Source organism: Balaenoptera ricei, chromosome 8 (genome assembly GCF_028023285.1).
Source record: "Balaenoptera ricei isolate mBalRic1 chromosome 8, mBalRic1.hap2, whole genome shotgun sequence".
NCBI lineage: Eukaryota > Metazoa > Chordata > Mammalia > Artiodactyla > Balaenopteridae > Balaenoptera > Balaenoptera ricei.
The window spans coordinates 107,931,251-107,944,806 of NC_082646.1; the positions used below are offsets into that span (position 1 = coordinate 107,931,251).

General features: G+C 54.5%; 1 protein-coding gene across 1 annotated transcript; it reads right to left on the reverse strand.

The window, feature by feature from the left end:
* Positions 1-10,965: 10,965 nt before the first annotated feature.
* Positions 10,966-13,556, reverse strand: CD248 (CD248 molecule). Its single transcript, XM_059929816.1, has one exon. It carries the CDS (start codon positions 13,549-13,551, stop codon positions 11,242-11,244), a length of 2,310 nt encoding a protein of 769 aa, XP_059785799.1. The 5' UTR covers positions 13,552-13,556; the 3' UTR covers positions 10,966-11,241.

The following is a 13,556-nucleotide window of genomic DNA, read 5'->3' on the forward strand; positions in this document are numbered from 1 at the left end:
ATAATATGCCATCATGCTAAAAACAGGGTTTGCAGCATAGCAAGTGCTCAATAAGTTTAGCTATCATCATCATTTGTACTATTATTGTTATTAATTATAAATAGGTACTCCAGGGCTTCCCTGGTGGCCCAGTGGTTAAGAATCCGCCTGCCAATGCAGGGGACACGGGTTTGAGCCCTGGTCGGGGAAGATCCCATGTGCCTCGGAGCAACTAAGCCCGTGCGCCACAACTACCGAGTCCACATGCCACAACTACTGAAGCCCGCGTGCCTGGAGCCCGTGCTCTGCAACAAGAGAAGCCACCGCGATGAGCAGCCTGCGCACCACAACGAAGAGTAGCCCCCGCTCGCCACAGCTAGAGAAAGCCCGCACACAGCAACGGACACCCAATGCAGCCAAAATAAATTAAATAAATAAATACATACATAGATAAATAAATAGATAAATAGGTCCATATTGTGCACGCGCACACACACTCACCAGCAGCCAGCACAGCGCCTGGCATACAGTCGATGTCCAGTGAATATGTGTTAAGTGAATGATTCCACAGCTTCTACCAACATCTCTGGGGTTACTGGGGCTACGAGGTCCTGAGGATGGGCTGGTGGACCGCTTCACCTTATCCTGTGGCCCAGACCTGCCAAAGGAGATTTGCATCACTCAGCCTCTCTGGAAGTGGAGCTTTATCTTCCTTGGCCCATGGGCCCGAGAAGGGCGGCCAGGGAAGTGTGTGCTGCCTCCCCAACCCAGAGCAGCCCATGAGGTTTTGTGTCCCCTCTGTGGATGCAGACCCAGAACTACTGGACCCCTAGAGCTCCCCCAGGTGGCAGACCCGTGCACTTTTTGTGAGTTTCATCTTCCTTCCCAGGTCACACCCACTGCCCTCTGTCCTCCAGAGCCCCTGAGTATGAATTTATCACTGACGTGGCTGGAAAGGACAAGGACACGTCCCTGAGTCAGGGTGGAAAGGGGAGCTGCTGCCCCGCTGGGTGTAGGCAAAAATCCCCTGGGAGTCAGATCCACAGCAACGAAGAAAAGCAGAGTGGCCAAATTGGTAACTGCACACCAAGTGCCAGAGGCTGTGCTGCCTCTGCTCCAAGGAGGAGTTTCTGTCCGGAATGTCAGCTGAGACCAAAATCGGCTAATTTTCAGTAACCTGTGGTTGCCCAGGAAAAGGCAGTTGTATTTTTCTTCTTTTTGGCTGCTGTTTGTAAAACTTATAAAATAAAACTGACCAAAATAAAAACACTGATTTTTTTTTCAATAGAAGAGTTTTAATTTTTGTGTTATAAAACACAATGTGTGGGACTTCCCTGGTGGCGCAGTGGTTAACAATCCGCCTGCCAATGCAGGGGACATGGGTTCAAGCCCTGGGCCGGGAAGATCCCACATGCCACAGAGCAACTAAGCCTGTGTGCCACAACTACTGAGCCTGTGCTCTAGAGCCTGCAAGCCACAACTACTGAGCCCGCATGCCACAACTACTGAAGCCCGCACGCCTAGAGCCTGTGCTTTGCAACAAGAGAAGCCATTGCAATGAGAAGCCTGTGCACCACAATGAAGAGTAGCCCCCGCTCGCCGCAACTACAGAAAGCCCGTGCGCAGCAACGAAGACCCAATGCAGCCCAAAATAAATAAATAAATAAATAAATAAATTTATTAAACAAACAAAAAAACACAATGTGGATGGACTTCCCTGGTGGTGCAGTGGTTAAGAATCTGCCTGCCAATGCAGGGGACATGGGTTCGAGTCCTGGTCCAAGACGATCCCACATGCCATGGAGCAACTAAGCCCGTGTGCCACAACTACTGAGCCTGCGCTCTAGAGCCCTTGAGCCACAACTACTGAGCCCACATGCTACAACTACTGAAGCCCACGCGCCTAGAGCCCGTGCTCTGCAACAAGAGAAGCCACTGCAGTGAGAAGCCCACACACCTCAACAAAGAGTAGCCCCCGCTGGCTGCAACTAGAGAAAGCCCATATGCAGAAACGAAGGCCCAATGCAGCCAAAAATAAATAAATAAATAAAAATTTTAAAAAAGAGACCCAACGCAGCCAAATAAATAAATAAATAAATATTGTAAAAAACCACAATGTGTTATAACTAATATTTTAATATTAGACTAATATTTGAATAAAAATCAAGTTCAAAACTCTAAAAAACACTTGTAAAACAAACATAAGATCCTTGAAAATTTCAGACTCTGTGGACAGTTATGAAGTTAGGAGTTGGAGGGGAATTCCCCGGTGGTCCAGTGGTTAGGACTCGTTGCTCTCACCGCCTGGGGCCCGGGATCGATCCCTGGTCAGGGAACTAAGATCTCGCAAGCCACGCGGTGCGGCCAAACAAAACAAAGCAAAACAAAACAAACAAAAAAAGCGCATCGCTCGTTTGTTTGCTGGGAAAGCAAGGGGTGGAGCGTGAAGGACTCACCAGTGAAGGTGGCAGCTCCGGTGGTTTCAGGGACCCCCAACTGTGGGGTAGAAAGGAAACTCCAATCTCCATCATCAACCTGGCCCTCTGCCTTGAGCTCTGGATTCAGGCATACAGGTACCTTCTTGAGCAGCCCACTTGGGTGACCTCCAAATACGGCAAACGCAATAGAGCCCACACTGAATATCACCCTTCTCTCCAAAGTGGCTGCCTCTCCCATGTCTCCGCCTCCCTGAATGGCACCACCAGGGGGAGCCAAAACCCGGCGGCCACAGTCCTCCTTCACATTCAGCCGGTCACTGGATCCGGTCCAAATCCACTTGCCAACCACCTCTCGACTTTACTCTCTCCTCCCATCCCAACTCTGCTTCTGCCTCGGTTCAGGTCACCACCCTCTCCTGCCTGGGCAGGGCCCTGGGTGGTCTCACCTTACGTATTCCTTTTTTTCCCAGTTTTATTGAGATATAATTGGCATATAGCACTGTATACATTTAAGGTGTACAATATAATGATTTGACTTACAACATTAAAGTAATAGAAAAATTTTTTTCCTTGTGATGAAAACTCTTAGAATTTATTCCCTTAACAACTTTCATATAATACGTACAGCACTGTTAATTATCTTGTCATGTTGTACATTACGTCCCTAGTACTTATTTATCTTGTAACTGGAACTTTGTATCTTTGACTACATTCATCCAATTCCCCTTCCTCCTAGCCCCCACCTCTGGTAACCACAAATCTGATCTCTTTTTTTATGAGTTTGTTTGTTTTTGAAATATGACTGATCTATGACACTTTGTTAACTCCTTGTATGCAACATAGTGATTCAATATTTCTATACCTTTCGAAATAATCACCATGATAAGTCATCTGTCACATACAAAGATATTACCTAATTATTGACTATATTCCCCACACTGTACGTTTCATACCCATGACTCATTTATGTTGTACTGAAAGTTTGTACCTCTTAATCTCCCTCACCTATTTCTCTCCCTGCCCCTCGCCCCCCTCCTTACCTTATGTATTCTTGCTGCTCTCCTGTCTGGTTACTTTTGTAACCCTGATCCCTTGTGGAGTCTCTGATGCATAGTACGGTCTTGATAAATATTGGACAAGTGAGTGAATGGTTTGTTGTTTTAGTGGCTGGGGGTGGGGGTTCCAGTGGCCTCTACTTGACCCTTCCCCCTGCAATAACCCTTGTTCCCATGGGGATATGGGGCTCTGCATGTGTCAAAATGTCCTAAATTACACACAGGAACCAGGAAAATAGCCCGAGGTGGGTCCTCTGTGAGCAAGCTCTGTGGTGGAGGCTCTACTAGGGAAGAAAATGAAAATCTATTCTTTAATTATTTCCTTATTAGTGAGAGAAACTGCCACTTAGAGGTTGCCTGCCGCTTTAAACCAGCTGGTGGCTCCCTTCTAATCTTCCCCTTCTGAAAGACTTCCCCTCCTCTTCAACCAACAAAATTGCAGGCACATGATCCAAGAAAGGCCAAATGGATGCTTGGAATGTAAATTTTAGGCAAAGTCTCAAATATTCTGAGACTGGCTGGGGACAAGCATCCGGCAGTGGCCTGATCACGCTGCTCCTGAGTCCCTGCTCCAGCCTCCCAAGCTACCCCAGCTTCTGCTTGTTTCCAGGTCTGACTTTCAGCCCACAGTAACCCCACAGCTCCCAATGTCCTACCAAAGATTCCCTTCTATTTTGCTTGACATCGAAGTTTGCCGACTGGCTGGGGGCCAAGGTGCCCCTGGGAGGAGAGCATTTGAGACCTCCTTTCCTTTTGAGGTTTAAAGTGATTACATAGAGACTTCCCTGGTGGTGCAGTGGTTAAGAATCCGCCTGCCAATGCAGGGGACACGGGTTTGAGCCCTGGTCCAGGAAGATCCCACATGCTGTGGAACAACTAAGCCCGTGCGCCACAACTACTGAGCCTGCGCTCTAGAGCCCGCGAGCCACAACTACTGGACCCACATGCCACAACTACTGAAGCCCACGCACCTAGAGCCTGGCTCCACAACAAGAGAAGCCACTGCAATGAGAAGCCCGCACACCGCAACGAAGAGTAGCCCCCACTCGCCACAACTAGAGAAAGCCCGCGTGCAGCAACGAAGACCCAGCGCAGCCAATAAATACATAAATAAATAAATAAGAAACAACAACAACAACAACAACAACAACAAATAAAGTGATTACACAGCCCCAGATGCTGGTGATGGACTTGAACTGAGATCAGATGGCAGGAAAGAACCCCAAGGGCCCCCAAGAGGGGGTGGCTAGACATAAATTCAGTAGCAGGGTCTGGATACAGACCAAAGCTGGAAACATCTCCTGATGCAGCCCCTCACTCCCAAGGCTGTGACAGCTGTGGCAGCACACTGTCCCCTCCAGTGCCATGGCCACATGACCAGGAATGACTGTTGGGTGAAAACTGGCAGCTAACAGCACCCCTCCCAGCTGTCCGGCTGCAGCAGGAAGTGGCTGGCAACCTCTCACTAATAAACAAGCCGACAATAAAAAGAAGATTTTATCATCAGTCCTACTGGGCGCTCCACTGCAGGACCTGCTCACTGTGGCTAGAGGGATCTCACACCAACCCAGCACTGTTTTCCTGGTCCCTAAGTGTGACTGTCAGAATGATGGCCCCAAATATGCCCACATCTTAATCCCCTGGAACCTGTGAGTATATTACCTTACATGGAAAAGGGGACTTTGCAGATATGATTAAGGTTAAGAACCTTGAAAAGGGAGATTATTATCCTGAAATATCCAGGTAGAGCACCCATTTTAATCAGTCCTTCGAGGGCTTCTTTAATCAGCCTGTCTTCTTTTTTTTTCATGTAAAAATTTATTTATTTATTTTTTGCACGGCATGCAGAACTTCTCCATCTAAGGATCGAACTCATGCCCCCTGCAGTGGAAGCACAGAGTCTTAACCACTGGACCACCAAGGAAGTCCTAATCAGCCTATTTTCAATGGCCACTGAGAGCGGAGAATCTCTGGGACCCGGTGACATATCAGTCTGTGAGGTTGGGCAGCTAACAGGTGGGATAGACTGATTTTACCATTCCGTTCTCCGAAGCCTCGGAATTTTTTCCTCTGTATTATTCCAAGGAAGTCTGACTCTTCCCAGTGTGGCCAGTGCTAGGCTGGGGCTGGAGTGAGCCCTCTGAAAAAGCTGCTGTCAGATGCCTGCATTAGAGTAAGAAAATCCAGCTTCCTGTAAGGTCCTCCATGAGTTAAGACAATCCATGAGTTAAGACCTAAATCTTTACTTTCTGCTGCCTGGTAGTGTACCCCCAAAGCCAGGTTTGCCTCTTCTCCACAGGCTTCCGTCATTCATCTTGGAAGTGATATCATCTTTCTAAACTGATTTTGCCCACCCACAGGCCCGTTTTGTTTTTTGGGTTTTTAAAAAATGTTTATTTATTTATTTTCTTATTAGTCATCCATTTCACACACATCAGTGTATACATGTCAATCCCAATCTCCCAATTCATCACCCCCCCACCCCCACCCCCACCCCCCCGCTGTTTTGTTTTCATTTTCCTCCTTCTCATTAGCTATCATGGGACAAACCTGGCAATGGAGTAGAGCAAAGGGGAGGGGAAGGGTTCCAGGCACCCGCAACCTCGCACCTTCTTCCCCCTCCTCAAGGCATCCTCCATCAGAATCCTGGCGTCTAACAAGATCCTTCCTTTGATGCAGGGCCCATGCACTGCAGCAAACTCATGGGGATGCCATGAAATATTATAAAACTTTGAGGGAAACACAGAGATACTGGATATCTGTCAGACAATTGGCAAGCTGCTAGCTCGAGGCAGTTCACAGTTTCAACATCGGATTGCACTACGTTCCTTTCGATGACATAATATCTTTGCACAGCTGGATTTTTGGCAGCTGCCATGATAAAAAGCAAGTACCGCAGGGAAAGTCAGTGCGGAACAGGAAATGAAGGTGACGATGTCCTGTCTGACTCCAAGTTTTGAGAAGTGGTGCACACACCCATCAGCAAGTGATTGTGGTTATTTAAGAATAAAATATTTTTGTATCTTTCAATGTATGTGTATTATTTTCTCAAATGACCACTGAGGTATTAAAACACAAGTACTTCTTACGTCGTTTGAACCTAACTATTTATTAAATGGAACTGTTGGGTGACCAAGGGACGCCATGAAAAAATCAACTGAGACACTCAGGACGTGGTGAACCGACAGTGTTTGGGAACCTCTGCCGTAGGGACTTGGTGGGCGTAGGATGTCAGTTTCTGTGGATTCAGCTCTCCCGTGATCAGTTTCTGGACTCTGTCTTCAGGGCTCCCCACTGCCAGCTAAAGCAGACAGCACTTCCTACAGGAGGTTCTTGCAGCCACCCTGAATGTCCTCATAGGCTTCCAGCAAGAAACCTGCCTCTCCTCATAGAGAGACCTTTCTCGTCTCCAGCAGATTATTGTGGCTATCATGGGTATTATAGTATGCCCACTTTTCAAATGAGGAATGATTAGGGAACCTGCCTAATGTCCCAACCCTCAGATAGTGGAGCTGGAATCAAAGCAAGGCTGTCTGGTGCAGCATGCCTGGTCTGTTGCTTTTTGGCTGCGTTGGGTCTTCATTTCTGCGGGGGCTTTCTCTAGTTGCAGCGAGCAGGGGCTACTCTTCGTTGAGGTGCGCGGGCTTCTCATTGCGGTGGCTTCTCTTGTTGCGGAGACGGGCTCTAGGTGCGTGGGCTTCAGTAGCTGTGGCACGCGGGTCCAGTAGTTGTGGCTCGCGGGCTCTAGAGCACAAGCTTGGTAGTTGTGGCACACGGGCTTAGTTGCTCCACGGCATGTGGGATCTTTCTGGACCAGGGATCTAACCTGTGTCCCCTGCATTGGCAGGTGGATTCTTAACCACTGCGCCACCAGGGAAGCCCTTTTAAATGTTCTTTAAATGCTATGGTTCTTAAAAGATTCTTAAATGTAAAGCCCTTAGAATTGGGCTAGGCATATAATAAGTGCTGCAAGCATCTACTATTATTTTAATTATTATTTGGCACCAAACCCCACTCGCATTTGTAGAGGCCAGGACACCAGAGGTGGAATCCCATCTGGAAGGCATCCCACTCCCCAGGCCTGAGTTTGCCGGGGGTGGTTCTGAAGCAGGGAGTGCTGGCACCTAGTTGACCTCAGTAGGTGTTAGTTCCAACGCCCCTCAATTATAGCTCCCCGGTCTGTTCCAATATTGTTTGAAGAATATTTTATTGAGTTCCTAGCGCTGAACTCCAGAGTCTCCAGGGCTCCCTGGAGACCCCCCCCCCCAAACCCCGTCTAGTGTAGGAGTCAGCAGACTAATATTTTCAAATGTAGGGATGAGCACTGATATAGAGGTCGGCCTTGAGATCAATTCCACTCCAAAAACTGTGGCTGTCAGATCCCAGCTGAGGACCTCTGAGCCCAAACCCACTCCCTCCCGCCAAACACACACCCCTATGAAAGGTGTCCACACATCCGAGTGCTAGTTGGGGGAAGGGAGGGCCCAGCACTAACAGTTCTTGACCCCCAGGTGAGACGCTGTGCTTTCGCCCCTGGGAAACAGGATTCAAGAGGAAGAACAGCAAGAGTCCCACCAGCTGCTATAAAGACTGGCAGGGACAGCCTCAGCTTGAGGACCAATGTGAAGCCCTCTTGGGGTCTTCCAAATACGACGGAGGGCACCTGCGAGCAGATCTGCCGTTTTGCCGGGGGAACTCGGCAGATATTACAGTAATACAAACATTTAATAAATTAAGCAACTATTCATTGAACACTAGTGTGCTCTGGGAGAGGCCGGACTGAGGCTTTCTGGTGGCTTCAAGCCACCGAAGGTAGGTGGCGCCAAAGGCCCATTCATGGACACCGTCCGCCGGACTCTTGATACCGTCTCGGAGCTCCCTCCAAAGAACCCGCGATCTAGACGAAAGGAAACCGGGGGCAGGGAAGGAGAGTGGGCGCCCGGGTCGGGTCCAAGGGGCATCCTGGTCAATAGGGTTCGGACCCAGTAGTCTGAGCATACCCAGAGGCAGTGAGGACTTCGAGGGTCCCAGGTCCGGAGCGGGCGTGGCTTCCGTCCTGAGAAGGTTGGGCCTAGGGTGGATGTGACTATACATTAACAGGAGGCGGAGCCTGAGAGGAGAGGTTGGGTTACTTTCTCTGCGTGGTTGATGCCTGTGCTCAAAACCCCAGAGAGCAGCGCTCTGGGTGGGCGGGACTTAAGGGACCATCAAGGGCGGGGCTTCTGGGCATTCTTAGTGGGAGGGCCCTGGGGCTCTGTGTAGGTGGGCCATTACCTCAGTAAGAAGCGAATGTGTGTTAGCCATACGTGGGCGGAGCTCTTCCCTTGGTGAGGCCGGTCTGGGGTCCGGACCCTAAGATTTTGGATGCTGGGGAGGGGGCGTGGCTTGTAGCTGGGCGTGTAGCCTGAAGAGGCGCTAGAATGGAACGCGGTGAACTACTGGAGGGCGGAGTTTGCATCTCTACCGGACAGAGTTAATGTCTCTGCTGGATTCCCTACACTCGTGGACCTAGTCCCCAGCTCTGCAAAGGGCGGAGCTGCATGAGGAGAATGTGTAAACTCTGGGCGGAGTTCATACCTCCTGGAAGCTGCAACTAATAACTGCCAGTCTCCTAGCGCAAGCTGCGCTTAGGAGGCGGGGCTATGGCCCTGGTGGGCGGGGCCTAGGTACTGCCTTGGCCGGGGCGGAGCTGATAGAGCAGAGGGGCGGGGCAATCGCTCGGCGAGAACCTCTGAGCTGGCAGGGGGCGTGGCTTGTGGCCTTGGTGGGCGTGGCCTCTGGAGAGTTTCCGAGGGGACGCCAGACAGCAGTGGGTGGGCGTGGCTCGTAGCTCCGAGAGGCCAAGCTGATAGTGCAGGCCCGGGTCGCGCCTGGAGGAGGCGGGGCCTGAGTCAGTGGGCGGAGCCTCAAACGCAGCTCTGGGTCTGGGCGGAGCCCCATTTCGGCGCTAGTGGGGGCTCTGCCCTGGGAGGCTGTCTGTTTAGGGCCGCACGCAGCTCCGCATCTGGTGCTCATTACAGGATGACAAAGAGCCGGCTCTGGGCCCCCTTCCCCACTCCCATCCCCGCCCTCTGACAGCAGTGCTTTTAACTCCTTCCTGCCCTCGGGGCGCTGTGGATCTCCTGCCCAGGGTCACAGGAGGGAGCTCTAGTTCTTCTCGTCCTGGCAGGCTTTGTCAACCCCCAGGCTGCGCCCCCCACCTTCTTCTCAAACCTAGACCTTTGGACCACCTCGCGACCCCCACTCCCATCCAGTGAACCTCTCCGGCGGCGCCTCCAACGTTAAAAGCTTGAGCTGGATCTGTCGGGGGCGTCTGGTTTGAGTTAGGGGAACGTGAGAGCGGAGGGGGGGCGGTGCGTAGCGTTCCCTCCGCCCCCTCCGTGCCGCCCCCCACCACGCGCCCCTATTCGTCCCCAACTCCCGCCCCTCCTCTCCTGGTCCCTTGGGGCCCAGCTCAGCCTTCTAGCCCAGGCCCAGCCCCTGGGGTCAGAGGGTGGCAAAGGGCACTGCGTAGGAAAGGGGGCTCTGGGTCACCCCTCCTCGCCTGCCCGGGTGGTCGTGGTGGTTCTGCTCCGTCCTAATTAGAGGTCCCTTAGAAGCTGCAACTGAAAAATCACAGAGGTGGTGGGAACCCACGCCTCCCCCTCCCCCTCCCCCTGCCACGCCTCCCCCTCCTTGGTCCCCCCAAGGCAGTGAGCCCAGGATGAGGGAGGTTGCTGGGTCCCCACAGGCTGTGATTTTTTTACCATCCCCTCCTCCCGTTCATGGCATATCTCAGCCTGGAGCAGCCTGAGCCTTTCTCGGTCTGCAGTTCTCCCTCTCCCAGCACCATCCACACGGAGAAGGGCACAGTGTGGCCCAAGATGGGAAGGCCTTGCTCAGGAGGCTGCCCAGGGAGCTGGGTGTGGGATCTCGCTCCTGGGTTCTTGGCTCTCCGCAGCCCAGCTTCTAGGCTCTGACTCCCACCACCTCCCCAGAGCAGAGAGGAGGAGTGCCTCCCATCACCTACAACCCAGGGGGGTGACGGCACCCTTGACTCAAGCCGCCTGAGCCCCAGCCACCAACTTCTGGGCGGCCTTCGGGGAGGGGAAGGGAAGTACCAGAGCTCACCCTCTAGACCACCTTCACTCCCCAGAATCACCAGGCCTAGAACATGCCTTTGACCCCCTAAACCCCAGTTTGGCTCCAGTTCAGCAGAAGCCCTCATTCCAGATTCAGTCCCACCTTCTAAGAGTTATGTAAAAAGAGGAACCAATATGAAATTCTCTTCATGCCGAACCTCCCACTCCTAGGCTCTCTGTGTGACCTTGGGCAAAGTTCTGCCCTCTCTGGGCTCCTGTTTCCCTGAGAATCTCTAAAGCATACCCTGCCTTGAGGAGTCTTACCTTATTTCCTGGGGAGCCCAAACAAGCTGAAGGAAGATCCCCTCCTTCTTTTTTCTGAGTCCTCCCAGACCCTCCCCTCAGGCGCCAATGGGGGTCAGGAGCTTTGGGTGAGGTTGGCACCCCGTTTATTGGAGAAGACCCCAGAACCCACCCCCTGAGGTCCTGGGGGGCCTCGGCATCTCCTCCGTCTTGAGTGCTGGGCCAGGAAACAGAGCTCCCAAGAGTCAGGTCTAGCGGTTGACTGAGAGAGGAGCCTGGCTGGGCCCGGGGGACCAGGAAGCCTTCTGTCCAGCTGGGCAGCCCCCGTGGGTCCCTGGTGCAGCCTGGCCCATGTGTCCAACGCATGCCCCTTCCCCCACCCCACAGAGCGGGGGCTGCGCCCCATCACACGCTGGTTCTGCAGGTCTGCACCCCTGTGAGGCTGCCCCGGTGGGGCACGGGTTCCGTTGAGCCCTTGCTCCCGGCGTGGGTGACCCAGCGATAGCAGTCGGTCACGCGCTTATTGGGTGCCTGGGGGCCACAGCGGGTACAGTACACGATGCCCAGTGCAAGTAGGACCACCAAGAAGACGCATGTTGGCACTAGGAGTGCCACCAGCAACCACCGATCATCCCTGCGGCTGCGGCCTGCTGGACTGGCCTCCCCCAGGGCTGTGGGGACTGCCGAGGGCAGCCACGGGGCCAGGTTGGGGTCAGGGGTACCTTCCCTTGGGACTTGTGGGGCTTTGGAATGGGGGTGTGTCGGGCTAGCGGGTGAGGTCTGGTTAGTGGGGCTCTCTGGGGGCAGGGGAGTGTGGAAGGCTGGGGGTTGGGTGGCAGCAGGCACGGGGACTTGATGGGCAGGCGACACAGGGGGCCTGGAGGTAGTGGTCAGAGAAGGCTGGACAGTGGAAGTAATGGGATGGTGGGTGGCCTGGGCTTTGAGGACCGGGATATCTGGGGTCACAGGGGTTTGACGGGCGCTGGAGGTGGTGACCAGAGGGGCGTGGTTAGCTGGGATTCGAGGCAAATGAGTGGTGTTCTGGGTATCAACGACCTGGGTATCTGGAAACATGGGGGACTGGTGAGCGGGGAACAGTTCAGGATATTTGGCTGAGATAATTGGGGGCCGGTGGGCAGGGGTCGGTCCTGGGTGTGTGGCAGAGATAACGGGGGGTCGGTGGGCAGAAGGCAGATCTGGATAGTTGGCTGAGATCTTGGGGAACTGGTGGTCAGAGGGCAAAGCTGGATGTATGGCAGGGACCACGGGGGGCTGAGGGGCAGGGGTCAGGGGCGGACGCGTGGCAGAGACAATAGGGGGTTGGCGGGCAGAAGGCAGTGGGGGGCGTGTGGCAGAGACCACCACAGGCCGGGTGACAGAGAGCACTGAGGAGTGGTAGGGGCCCCTAGGGGCACTAAGCGGGGGTGGCCAGGTGGGGTCCAGGTAGGGCATCCGTGACTCTCTGTCCTCTGGGAAGCTAGGTCTATAGGCCAGGCCAAAGTCAGGTGACTGCGTGGCCTCCATCCACGGGATGCCAGGCATCTCTGTCCAGCCACCATCGAAGACCTCCCAGGCTTCATCTTCATCCTCTTCATCCTCCCCATCATCCAGCAACTCGTCCCCAAGGTCCTGGGAAGCCCGGGCGCCCATGGCCCCAGCGGGGCTGCAGCTGATGCCATCAGCCTCCAGCTCGTGGCCCTCGCTGCAGTAGCACTCAAAGCCACCAACGTAGTTGACGCACATCTGCTGGCACACGCCGGCAATCTGGCATTCATCTGTGTCCACGCAGCGGTGCGGCTCATCCTCGGCTGGCCGGAAACCCAGGCGACAGTGGCAGCTGTAGCCCTGTGGCCCTCCAGGCTCACACTGCTGCTCACACAGGGCATGGGCACAGGGGTCCTCGCAGCTGCGCCCGTCCACTGCCAGCCGGAAGCCCTCGGTGCAGCGACAGGACACCCGACCGTCCGCCTCCTCCACGCACTCGTGTTCACAGCCCCCGTTGTCTGGGCCGCAGCCGGTACCGGGGCACAAGGGCCCAGTCCGCGACCAGCCCACGCCACCGTCAGGCTGCTTCACGCAGAGCAGAGAGGCTTCTCTGCCAGCCTGGCATGGCACGGCAGCCACAGAGCCGAAGGGCAGCCACTGAAACTCTGCGGAGACCAGGTGGAAGGGCGTGGTGTAGACGGCGGGGCCGGCCTGGCCTGCCTCATCGGACAGCGCTGGGCAGGAGCCCTCGAAGCCAAACTGGCACAGGTAGCCATCGACGGCCAGCGTGCACGAGCCCTCGAGCCAGCGATGCTCGCCACTCGCCTCAAGGGCCGCACAGCGCTGGGCCGGGCAGGGCCCACCCGTGGCGGGCTGGGCCCAGTTGGTGAAGGCCGTGTCCTGGTCCCCTGTGGTCCACGTGAAGCCCCGCAGTGGGCGCTGCGGCTGGCAGTGCCGGGCCTGCCGCTGCAGCCCGATCCACAGCAGCCAGCTGGCCGGGCCGGAGCCCACCAGGCTGTCCACGCGCTGGGCCTCCTCGGGGGTCCGCGGCGTGGCCAGGTCGCCCCCCAGCTCACGGCAGGCCCGCCAGGCCTCCAGGAAGGTGCGGCGCCGCGGGAAGAGCACGTAACAGCTGCCGGGGCCGCAGGCAGCGCGGGGCTCGGCGGCCCAGGGGGCCTGGCCCAGCGTAGGCACCGCGGCCGCCCAGGCCAGCAGCAGGCGCAGCAGCATCGCGA

Excerpts from the sequence above, each read along its gene's own strand:
- CD248 (XM_059929816.1), bottom strand. The coding sequence starts at position 13,551 with ATGCTGCTGCGCCTGCTGCTGGCCTGGGCGGCCGCGGTGCCTACGCTG.